Source organism: Hirundo rustica, chromosome 17, assembly GCF_015227805.2.
Source record: "Hirundo rustica isolate bHirRus1 chromosome 17, bHirRus1.pri.v3, whole genome shotgun sequence".
NCBI classification, from domain to species: domain Eukaryota; kingdom Metazoa; phylum Chordata; class Aves; order Passeriformes; family Hirundinidae; genus Hirundo; species Hirundo rustica.
In genome coordinates, this window is record NC_053466.1 from 11,604,807 (window position 1) to 11,623,474 (window position 18,668).

Genomic DNA, 18,668 nt, shown 5'->3' on the forward strand with positions numbered 1-18,668 from the left:
TTGTTTCTGGGGGTGACCCGCGTCACAGCGCGCCTGCAGCAGCGAGGTAGCCCTGCCCCGTGAGGGGATGCGGCAGGCGCGGGGTCACCCCCGCCTCACTCACCGCACCGACCGGGGGTGCACCGGGGACGGCTTGAGTAACTCTCGCGGAGAAATGGGGAAGGGGCGGCTCTCCCGCTCCCCTGGGCGCCAGGACGGAGCACCGGGACACCGGAGCGCGAACACTCCCACCCATCCCCACCGCCGGCCTCCTCCCGGCCCCTGAGGCGGGCGCGGCCCCGCGCTGCCGCCGCCGCCATGGCGCGTGCGCGGGGCGGTGTCTCGGAGCGTTCGCGCGGCGCGGCGCGGCCGCCATTTTGGAGCTTGGCTAGCGAGGGGAGGAACCCGCGGGAGGACGCGGTGCCCGGCGCTTCTGCCTCCCCCGTCCCGCCCCGAGCCGGCTCCGCTCGCCGCTTTCTCGGGCAGCCTGTCCGTGTCAGCCGCGGCTGCTCTTCATCACCCGCCTGGCCGGGCCCGCCGCAGGCCTGAGAGAGGCGGGAAGGATGCCCTGCACACCCCGCCGCTGAGGGAGACTCGGGGGCCCTGCGCGCCGCGTCTGGCCAGCCCCACCCCAGCCGCTGCTCGGCCCTTCGTCTCCAGCGGCGCGGAGCTTCCTTATCCCTTATCCCCCTTTCCCTGAGTTTCCTTTCTCCTAGAAGAAAAGCGGCACGAGCCGCTTCCCCCTCGCCCCCAGCCCTCTCCGCCTCCCAGGCCTCTGTGCCCAGGCCTCCTCTTCTCCGGGTCTCTTCCTCCGCCTGGGCCTTCGGGCTCCTCACCTTCCTTCCTCCCTTTCCTTCCCCTTCCCCGCCCGGAGCCATGTCCTCCGCCGCTCGTTTCGATTCGTCGGACCGCTCCAGCTGGTACGTGGGCCCGGTGTCCCGGGCGGAGGCGCAGACGCGGCTGCAGGGGCAGCGGCACGGCATGTTCTTGGTGCGGGACTCGTCCACCTGCCCGGGCGACTACGTCCTCTCGGTGTCCGAGAACTCCCGCGTTTCCCACTATATCATCAACTCCCTGCCCAACCGCCGCTTTAAGATCGGCGATCAGGAGTTCGAGCACCTGCCCGCTCTGCTGGAGTTCTACAAGATCCACTACCTGGACACCACAACTCTCATCGAGCCCGCGCCCAGGTGAGTGTCCCCCGCCCCCGCCACACCCACCGCCACCTTTGCCCCGAGTGGCGCGGGGAGGTGACACCTGTAAAGGTGTCACAGTCCAGCCCAGTAGCTCCGGGAGCCTGGCAATGCATGAAGATGCTATGAATAAATACTAAGGAAACATTCTTTTCTAACGCTAGGCCTTCTTAAACTAGGCTCTGGATCTCTCTGACAAGTAAAAGTGTTGCTCTTTCAGTCAAATTGTCCACGGTCCCTGTGCTGACGTTGTGTGTAAAGGTGCCATGTACCGCTACCATGGGCTATAATTGCCTTGAAAGAGGGGAGGGTGGGGTCGCACGTCGCCCTTTTTGTGTTACCCTTTTCTTCTGGTATTGTCTCTCAGTTCCAAGGATGCTTGAGAAGCTGGTTCACCAGTCTTCTCCGTGCTTGGAGTACAGCCTCTGAGTTTAGTTTGCTGTCTATCCCTGCACCCACACTGATTACAACAGAACGGGCTTTTATGTGATTAGACTGCTTCAGCCTGTTAAGTCAGCATTACTACATTCTAGGGCAGCATTTCCCAAACTTCTAGAGTGGCATTTCTGCGCCAAAAAAATGTAAACCACTTATTTCTCACAGTTTGCTTATGGCACGGTTCATCTATATCTTCGTAAACAATATACTTCACTGAGAAATGCTGTTCTAGGAGGATGGGAAAATGTGACTTGGCTATGAGTCCTTCTTTGTCCTGGTCCCAGCATGGGACATACCTGCAAGATGCATCAGTAAACTGTTTATGAAGAACCCTAGAACACAATCCTTACTTTTAATTAATAAAGCCTTTCTCAGTAATTTTTGTTAAATTTTTGGGCTTCCTGGATAGAATGAAATTAAATTAAATAAAAGCAGTGACATATTAGAAAAATAATTCCAGGTTGGTTCACATCTGAATTCTGCATTTTAATATCTTACTATGTTTTGCAGATTAGCAAGTTCTTAGGAGGGAAGAATATCTTTGAGGTTTATAATCACAACTGAGCCTTAGCATAGACCAGTACTTAATGACAGTCAGTCACTTGTCAAAGATTGACAATAGCTTGTCAAGTTGAAAAACTCAAGTGTTCAAAAGTCATTCTGAAAAGCTGTCAAGTGATGAAGCTCAACCTTCAGGAACTCTTCAAGCTGCTGGCAGCCTTTTGAGTAGTGGTTGTGGCTAGAGAGATGGGTAGATGAACAAAAATTCATTTTCATTATTGCAGGAATGCTTAAATGGAGTTGCCCAGTTATGTGCATGCTTAAACTTGTGGAGAGCTGGGAAGAAAAAAGTCTTATGCTGAAGCAATCTTCATGCTTATCTCTATTCTCCAGCCTGGATACTCTTGAACCTTTCTGGATGCAAATGTTTTTTAATCATTTATGGCCATGACTGACTTGGCTTGCTCAAAACACTCGAGAACTTAGAGGTGATTGCGCTTCCACACTAGGCATTTGTTAGGAGTCCTGTGTGAAATGTTCTGTGAACATTTTAGTACCACCTTATTTTCAAGGTTTTGGTTGCATATTGTTCTCTCAGCACAGAGACAGATGGGACCTAACCTGCTGTGAATTGACAGGGTTTTTTTAGAGCTACAAATGGGATCGACTAGGTATTTTTACTTACCATGGTTTTTGTTAAAACTCTTAGAAAAATCAATGATGTGGTTGATGGTTTTAAATTCTGTGCAAAGGACATGTCTTTGTGCTGCAAGAGGGAGGATGAAAGGTAGCATTCCCAGAATTTGGGGGTTTTATTTTTAGTTAATGGACTAGATTTAGAATAGAGGTGGCCAGGTAGGTGTTTCAGAACTGTTATGCTAATTCTGATTTCTCTGGCATTTTTCTGGGCACATTGCTCTCAGATGATTGTACTTTCAAAATATGTTCATTCTTTTAATTTCATAAGGTACAGCCTGAAAGGTGGTTTCTATATAGAGCCCTACAGTACTTCTAGATCTTGGAGCAGAGATGGCATCTTAAACTTTTAAAACAGTTGTAAATGGAACATTTTAAACTTTCTGTTTGTTTTGTGTCTCTAGTAGTGAGCTCTGACCATCCTTGCTGATGTTCCTGAGCTCTTGCTTATGCAGAGAAATTGCTCCCTGAAGGGTTCCCTCTGTCCCCCTGCTTTGGCTGCAGCAGGGTGTCTGAAAGATGGAATAGCTTTCTCTTTGGGGTTCTGGCATATCTTGCAAAAATCACATGGATTTGACTTCCATGGTATTTTGCAAGTAGCAGAAGAAAAGTGAAGTAGGCTAATGACATGCATTCTTGCTATCATAGCTTAGATAATAAGTATCTGCTGTGGCCTATATATCCATTAAGAGTTTTTGACAGCTGCTTTGAATAAAATGTGTAACATTTATGATGAAAATAGTGAAAGCATTCTCATTTGATGGACAATCTTATGTATTATCACAGACAACAAAGTGACTGTATTTGTGAAATGATGGACATAGTAATAAACAATTATAAATTGTAAATAAAGATAATACAGTTAACAGGCAAAGGAATATTTCTAGAAGGCTAGCTTTTTTTTTTTTTCCTTAGTTCCTTCTTATCAGTGGATGCAAGTATTTCATATTGTCTTCATGAAATTGTCATATCATCTTACTTTTGTTCCCTTTTTCCTCTATGGTTCTTCAAGTCTAGCATTTACTTACCAAATTCTATAGAATTGGATGCTGAAGTTAAAAACAACATTGAAGGTGGTGGGGAACTCTTGGAGAGATTCACAGCTACATTTTTATGTATTGCCTTTCCACCTCAATCACCCAAACAGTCTTAATTTGGTTTTCTGTATCATTACTCTCATAACTTAAGCTATAGAATTAATTTGACTCTAAGATCTTCACAACAATCCAGAGCAGGTGGATGAAAATTTTGCATTATTTCTCCCCATTTTCTGCATGCCATGATAGATTTGTTTGGGTTTCTGGGGAAGCTACTTTGGGTATTTAAATAATTAGCTGAGAGTGTGAGTTACTCTTTAAATGCCTCACAGTGCTACCAAGCCAATACTTTTGTTACAAATCCAAGTAAGTAACTTTTCTCTAACTGATGCTCCTACTGCAAACCTGTTACTGGAAATACAAACCAATAGCTATTACTTTTACCAAATCTTCAGGTATCCAAGTCCACCAATGGGATCTGGATCTGCCGCTGCCATGTCCGCTGCAGAAGAAAATGCGGAATATGTTCGGACTCTCTATGACTTTCCTGGCAACGATGCCGAGGATCTTCCATTTAAAAAGGGCGAGATACTGGTAATTGTAGAGAAGCCAGAAGAACAGTGGTGGAGTGCCAGAAACAAGGAAGGTCGGATTGGGATGATTCCTGTTCCTTACATAGAAAAGGTAGTCAAAGCTTCTGTTGGGAAGCATGGAAACAGGAATTCCAACAGTTACGGTATTCCAGAACCTGCCCACGCTTATGCTCAGCCTCAAACTGCAACTCCCCTTCCCTCAGTATCCAGCACACCTGGAGCGGTGATCAATCCTCTGCCATCCACACAGAATGGACCAGTCTATGCCAAAGCTATCCAAAAGAGAGTACCCTGTGCTTATGACAAGACTGCGCTGGCATTAGAGGTAAGTTTTTCCTCCAGTCTCAGAGTTTTCAATTGTCTTGTGAAAGAAGAAACTAAAAGTTGTTATGAAGCTGGTGTGGATGACTTCACGTGGAGTTTGCTTATTTATGTCAAGGGGCTGAGAAGTTAGGTTACATTCTGAAGAAACATCCACAAGAATTGCTTCATCTAGACCACTTCCTTTGAGGAAAGTGACCTAGTATTTTCTTTCTATTTCCTAGTATAGACTTTAGGACCCATATTTTCCCTCCCTTCTTGCTGGTTTGACTGTGCAAATGTTACAAGGGTAGCAGAGTACATGCTGAAGAAGTGTAATGAGAGGGTGGCTTTGCTCCTTCACCTAATCTTGGGCCAGGAAAGAGATGTTTCATTAATCATTGTAGAGTTCCAGGCTAAGAACTGACAGTGGCATCCTCCAGAGAAAGGTAAAGATTGCTGGCTGATAGACTTAGTGTTTCTAATCCTCAGCTGTGAGATGCACTTTGAAGATCTTGTGCTGAGAGCTGAAATCTGGGCAGAATATATCAGAAATACTCTAGTCCCTTTTACTTTGGTTTTCAAAAGTGGAATTTGAGAAACCTTAACACCTAAACTGAGGGTGAGGAGTGTACTGTGACTTCTAAACTGCTGCAAGTTCTGTGCTTGCTATTGCATTTTTAGTTTTGTTTTTATTAGAGATACCTTATAAAACTTTAGAGTGTTATTCTGTAAATAGTAAAGAATTCTTATGATACTTCTGGTTTAACTGGAATAAATGATTGATTGGAAGAAGTTTTTCAAAGCTACATCCAGAAGACTAAGATGGTTATTTTTACATTTAGATGATACTGAAGCCCAGTTAACCTGTAATTCAAAAAATGTCTCACCTGGAAAAAATGAAATATGAGCGTGCTGCAATACTTCCAGGAACAAACGCAAGCAAACAAACATAGGAAGCAACAACATCTTAGCAAGTAAAATAATAAAGGTTTTTGAAATACTTTTGAACATTTCCTGTTGTTTTTGCTCAGTTACTTTGCAATTTAAATCTGTTACCTATGGCTGATACTTTTGACTGAAATTTGGAAGGTTATATTTGTGAATTCCCATTATTCAGAGTGCTCACCCTAATTGTTTTACTCCTGTATTTGTAAGACGTCTACAGGTGGTTACTCTTTTGGGGTTAAAAGTTAAATATGAATCACTGTGAAATCTAGCAGTTATTTGTGAACAGTGTATGAAAATTATCATAGAACAAAGTGTAAATTCACTGCCAACTGCATTGTACAGAAGATTCCTGCCAAAACTACTCATGCTTCTGAAAGCAAAGCAAGGCAAGCAATTGATTTTGTTATGTTCTCAATGTGTCATGGAATTACTTCAGGGAGCTTGCACTGCTTCAGGGTAGCAGAATGACTTGGAAGGTTGGTCCTTATATACAGACTTTTCTGACTTGCCCCTTAAGTGACCTAGTTAACCCCATCAGTTTAGCTACTGTAGGATACCAGTGGGATTAATTCTCTGGCCAACAAATAGGTTTGACTTGGTTTGAACCTTCAAATTACTGAGGTTTTGTTTGAGAGATTCTTCTCATCCTCTAACCACTTACTGCCTCATGTTTTTGTGTCTCTCAACACTGGCGTATTTTGTCTTCCCATGCAGTCTGTTTACTTTGCAAGTGTACCTCATCTACACTGTGGCTTCTCAGGAAGCTTCAGAAGCAGAATGCTGCGAGCTGCTCTACATTTTCATTGAAATCAGTGATTGCAGCTTCTATCCATGCATAGGGAACTGTAGCAACTTCATTGGGGCTATTCTTAAAGAAAAAAAAAATATCCAGCTTCTTTTAATGATTTTCCTTTAGTTTGACAAACACCTGCAGGACCCTGATAAAATATTTAATCCCAGCCTTGCGAGGGCTTTACTAAATAAACTGAACCATTTGAAACTTCTGTTTTGTAAGACCACTGAAAGTAGTGCTAGACAAAAAACAGGTTATGGGACTATTCTGGGGAAGAAAGTTAATGGTGGTCTTTCGTAACAGTATTTGACAGTTCTCCACCTCAGTATAGGAGTACCCTCAGTGGCAATTCAGCTTGTACAGGTAAAACACCTTGTGAGTGTAATTACATGATTGCTGATTGTGCAATCTCATTTAAACTGATAAAGCAATATGAAAGCAAAATATCTGTTTGGTGCCTGTAGCCTTGTGTGGTCAGCACACAGACGAGACTTAAAAGGAAGAGAATAGCATCTGGAGTAAATAAAGCCATGGCATAGTAATCTGCTCAACTTCCTTTTAAGTGGAGCGATGTCATTCTTCTTGGTTCAGCTTGAAAATGGGACAAGCTCCCTGCCTGCAAGCCCAGTGTTTCCACTGTACACTATTGTTTACAGAAGCTGACAGAATTTTTCTTTAAGGAAAGGTAAAAATTTATAGCCTGTTACAGAGAAGTTTATTTTATAAGAAAGGGTTTTTTTGTTGTTGTTGTTTTTTTTTTTATTTCTTATATGAAAAATGTAAGTGACCAAGTGACTATTCTACATAAAATCTGAACTAAGATCTGATAGGTTGGATAAAGATGAAGGGTTCAGCTGGTGAATTTAAAAGTGTGACAATTTAAGAGCAACTACAATTTTATTTCTGTAGGATACTAGTCAATAGGGCATTTATATTTGCTGGACTAAGTTTATTTAGCATTATACAGAATCACAGAGTGGTTTGGGTTGGAAGGGACCTTAGAGCTCATTTCATTCTACCCCCTGCCATGGGCAGAGACACCTACTACTCCAGGTTGCTCCAAGCCCCAGCCAACGTGGCCTTGGACAATTCCAGGGATGGGGAGGTCACAACCTCTCTGGGTAACAATATTGGTGTTTTTGAAGTTACTAATGCATAAGTGTTGACTCGATCCTATTGTGTTATATACTCCACTTTTATTCCCTAAAATAAAAAAATTAATTTATAATCTGTTTATAGGCTGAAAGGGTAGTTGTAAGTATAGACACTATCTCAAAGCTTACAGCTTCTGGTACATGTAATTTTGTGCATCTCCCTGCACCAGGGAACAGTTGGGAAAGCCTGCAATAAATTACATGTATATCTAAGATTTACATATGCTCTTGTCTGTTGAGTTACTTTGGTAGTTCAGATTTAATGTTTTTAATGAACAGACTGAAGTCTGTATCTTCTCACCACAACTAACTTCATTACTAATACGTGTAGAATTTTATGGATACTGCATTAAAAAACCCCAAACCACTAAACAAGCAAGCTACAAAATAGAAATAAAAACCGCCAAAGCCAACCCGTAACCGAAAAGCTCAACGGCCGAGGAGCCAGGTCTGTTTCTTTACTTGTGTACTTCTAGCCAAGAAGCTATTTCCTTCCTTTGGGGCTGTAGAGGAAGGGGGATGAAGGACAGGGTTACAGTGTCCTGTGCTTACTGGGACAAAACTCTGCACCACAGGACTATGCATTGCTATTCTTCAGTCCTGCTGGGGGAAAGCTAGGAGGGCAATCCCCCGTTCAAAGGACTTACGCTTTAGGAAGGTGATGGATTTGATAAGAGCAGACACTCTTGCTGCTCTGTATCACAGTAACAGTGTCAAAAATCTACCTGAAAGTTTCCCAGCCTTTAAAAACTTGTAGTAAATCTACAGCCAGTCTGTTAGCAACACAGTGTGCAATTAGCAATTAGCGTGCTAGTGAAGCTTTGTTTCAAACTGACTAACCAGGACATGAGCAACAAATTCTGTATTCACTTATAAAATGGAATGAAATAGGGTAAAGAACCAGACAACAGGAGACCAGCAGCAGCCACCAGATTTATATCTGTTGTGTTTAAAAAATGATTCTTAAATATATCACCAGTGCTCTAATCACTGTCATAGTTAATTTTGAAGGCAGGAGTGATTCTAGAGTTAGTCTCCAGACTTAACTTGACAGTGTTATGGAATCAAAGATTTATTTTTCTCTTTTTAAACAAGAGTTGCACTATATTTTAGGAAGTTTTTATACTAGTGTTGGCTATTTAGAGACTTCTGCCAGCATTATAGTGTTAAGTAGTTTACCTTTTTGTGATGTAGCAATCATACACGTGTATGTTTGCTAGTACAGAGTTAAACCTGTCACAGAAATGTTTTGGTGAAATAAATATCCATCCACCATCATTATATAACTGACTTACAGTATTTCTCTTGAGCTTGTTACAATTAGGTTACAGTTAACTTTTTCCCTCTTCAAAGGAAAGTTGAGACAAGTAGGCCAAAATGTGCTAGAAGTAGAACTTTCTTAATTAGGAAATTAGGCTACTTTTTTCAGTAGACAACAAGCATTGTGTTTTGCTTAAGCCAAGGAAACGTAGCCTTGCCGTGTTAAACATTAAAATGCATCTAACCCGCAGTCTGGATTTAAGCAAAGTATTGATCCTATATTTTTGTAGTGAAAATTGTTGATGAGGGATCTTTAGTTGCTATAACTGTTGAACTGAAAGTGAACTCTCCAAATTCCATACAGTCACAACAGTGCCTTAATCTGAAAGAGACAGGCTACCACCATGCAATGAAAAGCAGCTCTTTTTTGGTGCTGCAACCCCTACTCTGACAATTTTCCTGGCTCTTGGTGAAGTGCAAAGTTGTTTGTTTTAATCTGTTCCTAGGTGAGGCGAGATTAATTGAGTCTAGCACTTCCACATTTCTCTGTTGCCCTTGAACCTCCTTTCATGCCTCAAGAATGGATGAAGCTTTTCCTCTGAGCTGTTTGATTCTGTGGTTTGGGCATCATCTGTGTTCTGGCCCAGAACATCAGAAGTGAAGGATAATTAAGCTGTGCTTTTAGCCTGGTGCTTTCTTGCATCTTCCAATGCATGCAGCACCAGCTCCTTCAGTGTCCTTTTGTCCTGTTTGCAGAGTGGCTGAACCGTGCCTCTCTTGTGTAGCTCCTCACTTTGGGGACAGTGGCTATCAGGTATTTTCTCAGCGCTGGACCTTGTCTGTCCTTCTCCAGACAGGCAGCTGGCCTGAACAACTGTTTTGGTATTAATGTTAATGTTACCAAAGAAGGTGAGCTGTGACACTAATTAGGATAATGACTGAGATTCAACACCCTGTGGATTCCAGAGAGCAGTGTTTTCTATAGCACTGACCCAGTGGGCTAAAATGATGATTTAGAATTTTAATGCATTTTTATCTAGTTATACTTGTATTCCAGAACTTTGTCAGCCATAGAACTATTAACATACAATTGTTGGAGTATCTGTAAAACTCATTGAATTGGTTGACTGAAATGGCTTGCAGGAAACCTTTTGCAGAGTATGAATCAGCTTCAAATGGAAGACAGGTATGGAAGAGTCTGGAGTGAATGAAGTAACCTTTCTGACTGGCATGTTCCACAGCTTGTGTTCCCCCAGGGCTTTGAATTCATGCTCTAACAAGGACATAATGAAAGATGCTATCTAAAATACATTTTGATTTTTATCGTTAGGGTGTAACCAAATGGCTGCATTTCAGAAGTATTACTCATTTCAGCAGTGATGCTTCATTCCAGCAATGCTGGTGTGCTTCACAGCTGAATTAACTTTTCTGAGAGATGCTGAGTCCGAGGAAGTGTTCTCCTCATCTATAGATAAGGGCTATTAGCTGTCCAGAGTCATACAGGAAGTTTGTGGCAGAGATGAGAATAGAACCAGGTCTCCTGACTCTGTCCTGTGCCTAATCATAAGACAATTCTTCTGACCGGCTTAAAACATTCTCTGAAAAAAATAGTGTGTTAAATAATTTTAGTGGGAGATTGCACCTCAGCTGACCATGTTATAGATGCTTTAAAAGGCATTTATGAAATAATGCTTTTACTTGGGGGAAAAACACATAGAGTGACTAGTTGACCAGATTTTTCTATACATTTTTGAAATTAAAGTCTTTAAGGTAAGTTCCATGAGTTAGTCTAGCATGAAAGCAAGGTTCCTGCACCAAAAATCTTATTTCAGCATGCTGTTTAATTTAGTCTTCTCAGGGAAACCACTTTTTCAAAATAATATAGCACAAGAGGATATGTAGCAGCTTTCATTTTTAGAAAAACTCTCTCAAAAATATTAGAAAGTTATTGCAAATTATTTTACTATTCCAGTGGTTCTCAGCATATGGGAGTGTGTTTTAGTAGCTTCTGTCAGCCAGCTCTCTTCAGTAGTAGATGCTGGTGTGGTGGGCAGATGCTTTGCCCACCCAGCAGCATAAAGGACATTTTACATCATTAATCTGCAGGGTAGTTTGTTGCAATGCAATAGGAGACATATTTTAAATATTCTTCTCACGCTGAAGCCGGATTTCCAAACCTATTCACTTTGTGCAGTCTTTCAGAACCAAGTTGAAGAATATCTGTTCTAGAGCTTCAGAGTGAATAATGGATTGATCTCTACAGCACATGAACAGAATTACATTGTCAGACTCTCAGAAAATGCAGGTCCATGTTTCTGATTCAAAAAACTCTTTTTAAGATTAAAGGGTTTGAGAATGGGTTTGGTTTGTGGTGTAGTGAAAATGCAACTCATTAGCTTTAAACTGTTGTGATTTTGGCTGCATCTTCCTCAGGCTGGGTCTAGAATTTGGAACTTAGATCTGTCTTCGAGAGTTATTTAAATGTAGCAATGTAACACTGAGTATTTATAGATGTTATCAGCCTTTTCCTAAAGAGACATTTGCTAGGTTCCTGTTTAGGTCATCTTGTTACTATTTAAAGCTTTCTTGAGTGAGAAGTCTGACAAATTGTGCTTTTCAGCAAATATACAATTAGAGCATGCTGCAGCAGGCCCTGGAGAGAGGAAAAGCAGTCGGGTGAATGCTGTGTGTACATGCAGTGTTTAACTGCTTCATTCTCTATGCTGGCTTCATGTTTGAGCTTAGGAACAGCATTTATAAAAATGTCCATTTAAGAAAGTAACATGGCCTCAGTTACATCCTAAGAACTTAAGGGAATTCAAAGGGATTTCTTCTCTCTCAAAAGCACATGATTTCAATTGTTTCAAGTGAAACAGTCTCAAATACAGGGGGCACACAGGACACAGACAACCAAAGTAATGGAGAAAAAGTAGGAAAGGCAGAACAACACATAAGGCTTAAATTTCTGAGAATAGTTTCAAAGTTCAACCAATTTTATTTTAAGAGACATAACACTGAGTGACTAACTGTTACTGAGTTCATTATAGTATCCTAAATTCCACTTTTAAGGGTTCTTGCTTCTGCATGATTTTCAAAAATATCTGTTACAGTAATGGTAACTGGGCTTCAGATCATCTAGTGACATGCACATTATTTTGTAAACTCAGAAAAACTCTGTTTTTCTTTAACATAAAGTATACAGGTCACACCTGAAAAATTCAAGGCCCTATCTGCATCTGGCCTGAATTTTAATACTATTTAGAAAATGTAGACAATTGCTTTACATACTGTATGAGTGTCTATTTTTTCCTTAAATAAGATTAAAGCTAGTTTCCTTTGAATTTCACAGCAGCAGTTTGATAACTGAGACTCAGTTACTAAGAGCTTGGACCTAGTTTGGGAAAGAAACTTGCGAACTGTTGGGCATTGGTCATAGGCTGGTTCTGCTTTTTGTGAAATTAGTTTTTAGCTGCTAATGTCACTTTTCTAATATTTACTGTAGTTACCACATAGAGTCAAATAAGTAAACAGGAAGGGAGGGGGAGAGTTAGAGAGCTGCTATAACAGACCACGTGTTCAGCTCTCCAGAAGCATCTCAGGGACAATGAGTATTTAGCTTGTCTTAGATGAGTCTTGTCAGTTTGGATATTTCACTTTGTAAATTGTCCTAATCCAGATTAAATACAGGTGTTGAACAGTAAGAGTATAATTTATCATCATTTGGACTGTTGTTTCTCGCTTGATCGTAATTTAGACTTCTCTCATTTTTCACTGCCAGATAGGAAGAGAACAGTTATGATAGGAAAGGCCTGACATGTCATCAATCCTGCTTCAAATGCTTTGACAGGAAGTAGATGTGAAAACCACAAATAAAGCTAGAATCTGCATCTACTACTAAAAAAAAAAAAAAAAAAAAAGTTTGAAATTGCATTTCCCCATTTTGGAAGTATACCAGTGTTTTAGAAATTACAAAAGGTTCTTAGACTGTGGTCATCAGAATTAGAGGTTCAAATAATGGTTTCTTTGCCTTAGGAATCTCTTTGAAAAACTACATTTCTTTTTCGTCAGCTGCTGCTAAAACCAGTCCCAGTACTGTCCTCTTTTGAAAGGATGTTGTGACTCATCACTGAGGGTAGCTTTACTGATGTGAATTTATGTCTAAGCTGAAGATACTGCTGCATGAAGATGTAAGCTCTCCTATAAAAAGAGGTGTAATTCAGTAATCTTTATAAATATACTTGTAATTAAGAGTCTCAGAGCACAGACAACACTATCATGTTTAGCAATAAAGTGTTGGTATTGTAGTTCAGTAAAAGTAACTTTTCAATTGAACCTTCTGCGATGTGGGCAAGATTTCTTTCCCTATGATGGGCTTGTTTGTGGTGTTCTTCATTTGATTTGTATCAGGTGAGAATCCCATCTGTGATAAGGTGTTTTTTTGTTCCTAATCTGCAGGTTGGAGACATTGTGAAGGTTACGAGGATGAATATAAACGGTCAGTGGGAAGGAGAAGTCAACGGTCGAAAAGGGCTCTTCCCTTTCACACATGTCAAATTATTTGACCCTCAAACCGCAGAAGAGAGCGAATGACTCCCTCTGCCCGATTTACACTGCTGCTTCATTTTCCTGGCTATCGTTAGCATTGTTTGAGGTGGGATGATGACTTAATGGCACATTGCTAGCCTTGCCCATTTTCCAGCTTGCTGCAGTTTGACAGTTCTTTTAATATACATTTGGAGTACATACAACTGAAGTCAGTGCCTGACCTTCAGGCCATAGTTTCGTCATCCAGAATTTAGTTTCACTTCTAAAACTTTATTGGGCCTTAAGTTGGAGAAGACTGAACCAGAATATAGCAGAGAGGTATGAGAAAAAGCCTTTCCTGTTGAGACTTCTGTGGACTTTTTCTGGTTTGCTCAGTAGGAAGAGCCCTAATCTTAGATCAAACATGCAACTTGTGCATTACTGTCCGACAAAAAGCAACAACAAAAATGCAATTTTAGAACTGAAGAAGTTTTAGTTTTGAAATTACCTGTCCTAAGGTAGTACATAAAATGAGAGTTTCTTTAAAGGACAATAATTGGAGCTTATGTATTCTAAGCAGCTGTATTAGACACTGCTCTTTTCTGTTAACTCTTAAGCTTGTTGTTGACCTTCCTGAAACAGTGTGTGTTAAATGCAAATAACCATTGATTGAGCTGCATTGAAGCTGAGACATTTATTTATAAGGAAACCTAGGAGGGGTTGATACTTGTAACTTGGTTTTGATGTATTTAATGCATTTCTGTTGATTTTTGCAAGCACTAACTGTAGAAAGCGAGCTTTAAGGGGAAACACTTTGGCCTGGTCTACATACAGCTCTTCTGCAGTGTTGAAAGTGTAGTTTTACTAGTACAGAAGTGCTTGCTATCAAGCTGTTACTTGGTAGACAGATCAGATTGCCATGAGGAGAGGTAGGAGTGGGACAGAACTTGGTAAATACTGATAAAATCCTCTTATTTAAACATTTAAAGACCTTTTATATCCATTTCTCTGCTGTCTTCCTGCTCTCTCCAAAGTCTCCTAGCTATGCCAGTCCCAGCTCATCAAAAGCTCCTTTTCAAACACAGTACCTTTTTACCAGGGTGTCTGTATTGCTGTGCTTCTCTTCCAGAGCTGCTTTCATCTTCTTTTTCCCCTTCATTCTTTTTCCTTGCTTGCATCCCAAGTCCTCTGCATGCTGCCATCTTTTTTTTTTTTTACCCTTCCTCAGGCATTGGCTCTGGTTTATAAATGACCCAGGTCCCTCCCTCTCCCAGCACCCTCTAGAAAACGGTTAATTGGAGTCAGCTGCCTGGGTTCCCCCCTGATAATGCTCGGGCTGGAGGAGGCCACAGAGGTGTCTGTGATTAGTGTAGCTCCTTCCCTCTCTGTGTACCTAAAGCCCTGCTGCTGTGGTTGTCCTCCAGCAGGGAGCTCCTGGCTGCGGCTGGGTGAGCGCTGTGCGTGTGGTGCGGGCGCTCAGCCTGAGCCTGGGTGCAGGATACGAAAGCGTGGGCACGGTGGAATCCTGTGCCACCTTCAAATGTGTGTTATAGGTGAACTGGAATGCTCTTTTCAAAATGATGGAATGCTGAATTAACAGAAGCCATGTCTGCAAAGATACAGTTACAAAAGCTCCCTTTTCAGACAGCCTGCTTAAGGCAGATGTCCAGTGTGGAAGCTGGCAGAAAAACAGCAGCTCCCATTTTTCAGCTTTGGAAGGCTCTTGGTTGTAGCAAAACAAGAAACTTCAAACACCTGCAGAATGTCATCAGATCTTACAAATGTCTAATGATATAAACATTGTCTTAAGTTCCAGCATGTTTTCTTGTTGATTTGTGTTGCTTGATCCTAATAAAAGCACGTTGTTAGTAGTTCGTGTGGGAGTGCCATGAGATCCTGAGTTGGAAGGCACCGAAGAACTGCAGAAATGGCATTCCCAAGCAGACATTCAAAATGCCAGGTTTTAAAGAAGTCTCTCCGTTCATCTATTAACTGTTTTCTGTAGTATTGATCAAGTGGCTGACAGTCTGGAAGTTCTTGTAGAGCATTTTACTACCAAATTAACTGTGAAGTAGAGTAGCATTGACTGAAGTGTTTGGTGCTGTAATTCTTGACAATAGGCATTGACATTTTGTTTTGCAAAGAAAAGCTATGCAGTTCTCTTAACTAAAGAAGGTCATGCTTTTCCTGTGCCCCAACAATACCTGCACATTTACTACACAGATTGTACTACTGAAAGTCATCTTCTGAATACAAACTGCACTAAACTCAGTCTGCTGCAGAGAAATCTTATTTCAGGCCTGACCTAGTTACAGGCAACTCTTCAGAAGACTGATTGTAGAATTCTTCTTTTGCGCGGTAAATAAATACTGTGAGATTTGAGATCTTGAACAGAACTTTCAACCTGATATTTTTTTTTTCACTGAAATAAACATCTTGACTCATGCCCTCATTAAATAAGGTCTACGCTTTGAACACAAACATTGTTTTAGGTTTAATTATGTTCCAATACTGCAGAAAAGCAAAGTATTTTACCTTCAAAACTATGCAAAATTTGTGTGTAGTGGTATCTGATGCAAAGACGAGAATTCTTGAGTTTCTGTGAACCTGGTTTTAGGCCGTGAATGAACAGTGTTTCTCCAAGTAGCAGTGGTGAGGTTCAGGTATGTAAAATGTGGTTTCAATGTAGCATACTGACCAGCCTAAGCTGATTGTAACCTTGCTTCAAAACGTGTCTTGGCGATTTTACTACGAGACAAGTATTTTCATATAAAGCCTGCTGACCACTGGCATTGGATCAGTGTGTGTTTCTCTTTGAAGGACTCTGGATTCTCAATCGCTTGTCGCTTGCTTACACTTGTGCTGTCGTTTTATGAAACCTCTGAAATCTGAGTGATAATCTATCAGTGTAAATGTTCTTGGGCGCGTAAGGTAACCTTGATACGAAGCATGAGAGCCTACAAATGATGGCTTCAATCTATGCACCATTAAAGTTGCCCTTGCTTTGGAACTAGGAGCTGGTGTAATGACCTGGTGCCACAGTAGTCAACTGTCACGAAAGGCTTGGCTTCCTCCTGCTGTGTACATGTGTATATAGACATTGAAGCCTCTGACCAGTCTGAAAGTTTAAATGAAAACTGTTTTAATCAGTGTCCATCACTGGATAAGCGCTTATTTAATTCATGATTGTTTACAAATTGGGAAAGAATAAACAAAAGGGAATGTCCTGTTTGGGTTGAGGCTCTGAAGAGCCTGAGCATTATTTTTGTAAAGGGAAAAACAGCATTCTTTGTGCCATTTCATGTGCCTGTAATTTTTTATATTGTATTAACATCCTGGGAATGAGTGGGCTGCCTTTGTTTTCTAGTCCAGTTTTCAAGCATTTTCCTCAATACCTGCATTTGAAAGTGAGACCTGCCTAAAAGACTGCCTTTTGGGACCAGTGAAAGCGTTCCTGTGTAGTTGTCATTTTCTGCTTATTTGTGTTCAAGTGTATTTTGGGACAAGGATACAATTATTGCAGTGGGAAAGGTGGCCTTGTATTTGAGACAGTCTTCACTGTGTAAACTTTTAAACACAATATGTAATTTAAAGACCATGATCTTCAGGCAATAATATTAAGTGTAAGCTTTTAAAATTTATTTTGGGGATCATAGCTTGTTTTATTTTTTGTGCTATAAGATTAACAGTATTAAATGAATTATATTCTTAGAATATACAGAGTGTCTTTTCTTAAGATTAGTGCCTTTTTAATTTCTTACTCCACTTAATTCATAGAACTGGTCCCAACATGAAGCCACTGTGTTTTTTCCCCAAGGCCCTGTTTGAACGGTCTAAATAAAACTTGCCTCAACTTACAGTATTATTTGTCATCTTCAGTCTGGAAACCTTGACGATAACAGCAGAGTGTTGAAGCCCTTACTCTGTCCCTACAATGCTCTGTTCTGTGGGTGAACAGAGTGTGCCAATTGAAGTTTTCCATCATCAAAGGAAGAATTAAGCAGGAGAAAATGCTGTTGCCAGGCTGAATACCCTCCTATTCCATCCTCGTGCCTCTTCTCAGACAATACTGCTCTGGAGTTCACATGAAAAAGATGCATCTCTGGTGATACCGATTACCACTGTCTCCTCCACCCTGATGCCCGACATACCCGTGCTCTTCTGCTCTTCCACCACTGTATTTATTGTGCTCTTTGGCCCAGGCTTTTAAGGATCTCTGGAAACGATGACCTTTGTTTACTGTGATGCCCTTGACTGTGCTTGTAAGAATGACTGGTTTATGCAATGGTTTGAATTTCATTTATTATTGGTTGAGTAACTAAGGTGTAACCTGTGCAGGCACTGGAGAGCAGGGACTGCGGCTCTGGCCCCCACCTCGAGGTGCTGGCGCAGAACATCAGAACTGTTCGTGTGTGGAAGTCAGAACCCACATCCTGGTCATCTTCTGCTTTTTTGGTCAATCCAGATCAATAGTAACTTAACTAAACTTAAAGGGTTTTTTCAGTTAAATCATTAACAAGGTGTTGATACTTGAGCTGATCCTGTGTAGGAGGAAAACTTGAGAAGAACATCAGCCACTCAACTTCTGCAGAGCAGAAGCCTATAAAGCTTGTATTGATTCCCTGGACTCTGTAGGTATGGTGACAGCCTCGTGTTTGTCTTCTCTGGAGTACAGATTTCCATGTGATGTTAATAAACATTCATAGCCAACTCTGCACAGTGTCTTATCATCAAATAGTCACATTTGGCAAGTTATGGTTTGGAAAAAAACTTGTGTTTTAACAAGAATAGGTCATTCAGTGGGTTTGATAATCCTGTTTCAGGCTAAAAGGCAGAAAGTAAAAGGTAACAAGAAGCAAGCAGTAACTCAAGGTGGGTTTGTCTTACCTGCGTTCAGGCTTCCACCAGTGCAAATCTGAAGTAATTCAGTTATTACTTCAGTCCAACAAAAGGCAGCACAAGTCTCCATTTTTCAGTGTAAGCTGGGATCAGCTGGGTTCATCAGTTTGTCACTGATTTAATTAAAAGCTTTTATTTCTAAACCAGTGTGATGACAAACACCCTTTTAGACATACCCAGAGGTGTATCTGTTGGAGCTTACACCAGTTGGAAATACAGCAAATAAACTGCAGCCACAGCAGAACACAGTTCCATTTCTACATCATTCCCCATAGTGTGGTCTGTGCACAGATGAAAGCTCCTCAGGTCCGTGCTCACTTTGGAGCAGCCGTACTGATTTCTGTCCCAGT

General features: G+C 41.3%; 1 protein-coding gene across 2 annotated transcripts; it reads left to right on the top strand.

Annotated features, from left to right (window-relative positions):
- The first annotated feature begins 380 nt into the window (after nt 1–380).
- Nucleotides 381–18,129, top strand: CRKL (CRK like proto-oncogene, adaptor protein). Of its 2 annotated transcripts, none has more exons than XM_040080966.2 (3): nt 381–1,169; nt 4,300–4,762; nt 13,351–18,129. In XM_040080966.2, the coding sequence occupies exons 1-3, from the start codon at nt 856–858 to the stop codon at nt 13,483–13,485; spliced, it is 912 nt and encodes a 303-aa protein (XP_039936900.1). In that variant the 5' UTR covers nt 381–855; the 3' UTR covers nt 13,486–18,129. The 2 variants fall into 2 exon arrangements, with proteins under 2 accessions (XP_039936900.1, XP_039936901.1); XM_040080967.2 differs by lacking the exon at nt 13,351–18,129 and adding an exon at nt 5,583–5,724.
- The last annotated feature ends 539 nt before the right edge of the window (nt 18,130–18,668 follow it).

Coding starts and splice junctions, on each gene's coding strand:
- CRKL (XM_040080966.2), top strand. CDS start 856: ATGTCCTCCGCCGCTCGTTTCGATTCGTCGGACCGCTCCAGCTGGTAC. Junction 1,170..4,299: donor CTCATCGAGCCCGCGCCCAG/GTGAGTGTCCCC, acceptor CCAAATCTTCAG/GTATCCAAGTCCACCAATGG. Junction 4,763..13,350: donor AGACTGCGCTGGCATTAGAG/GTAAGTTTTTCC, acceptor CCTAATCTGCAG/GTTGGAGACATTGTGAAGGT.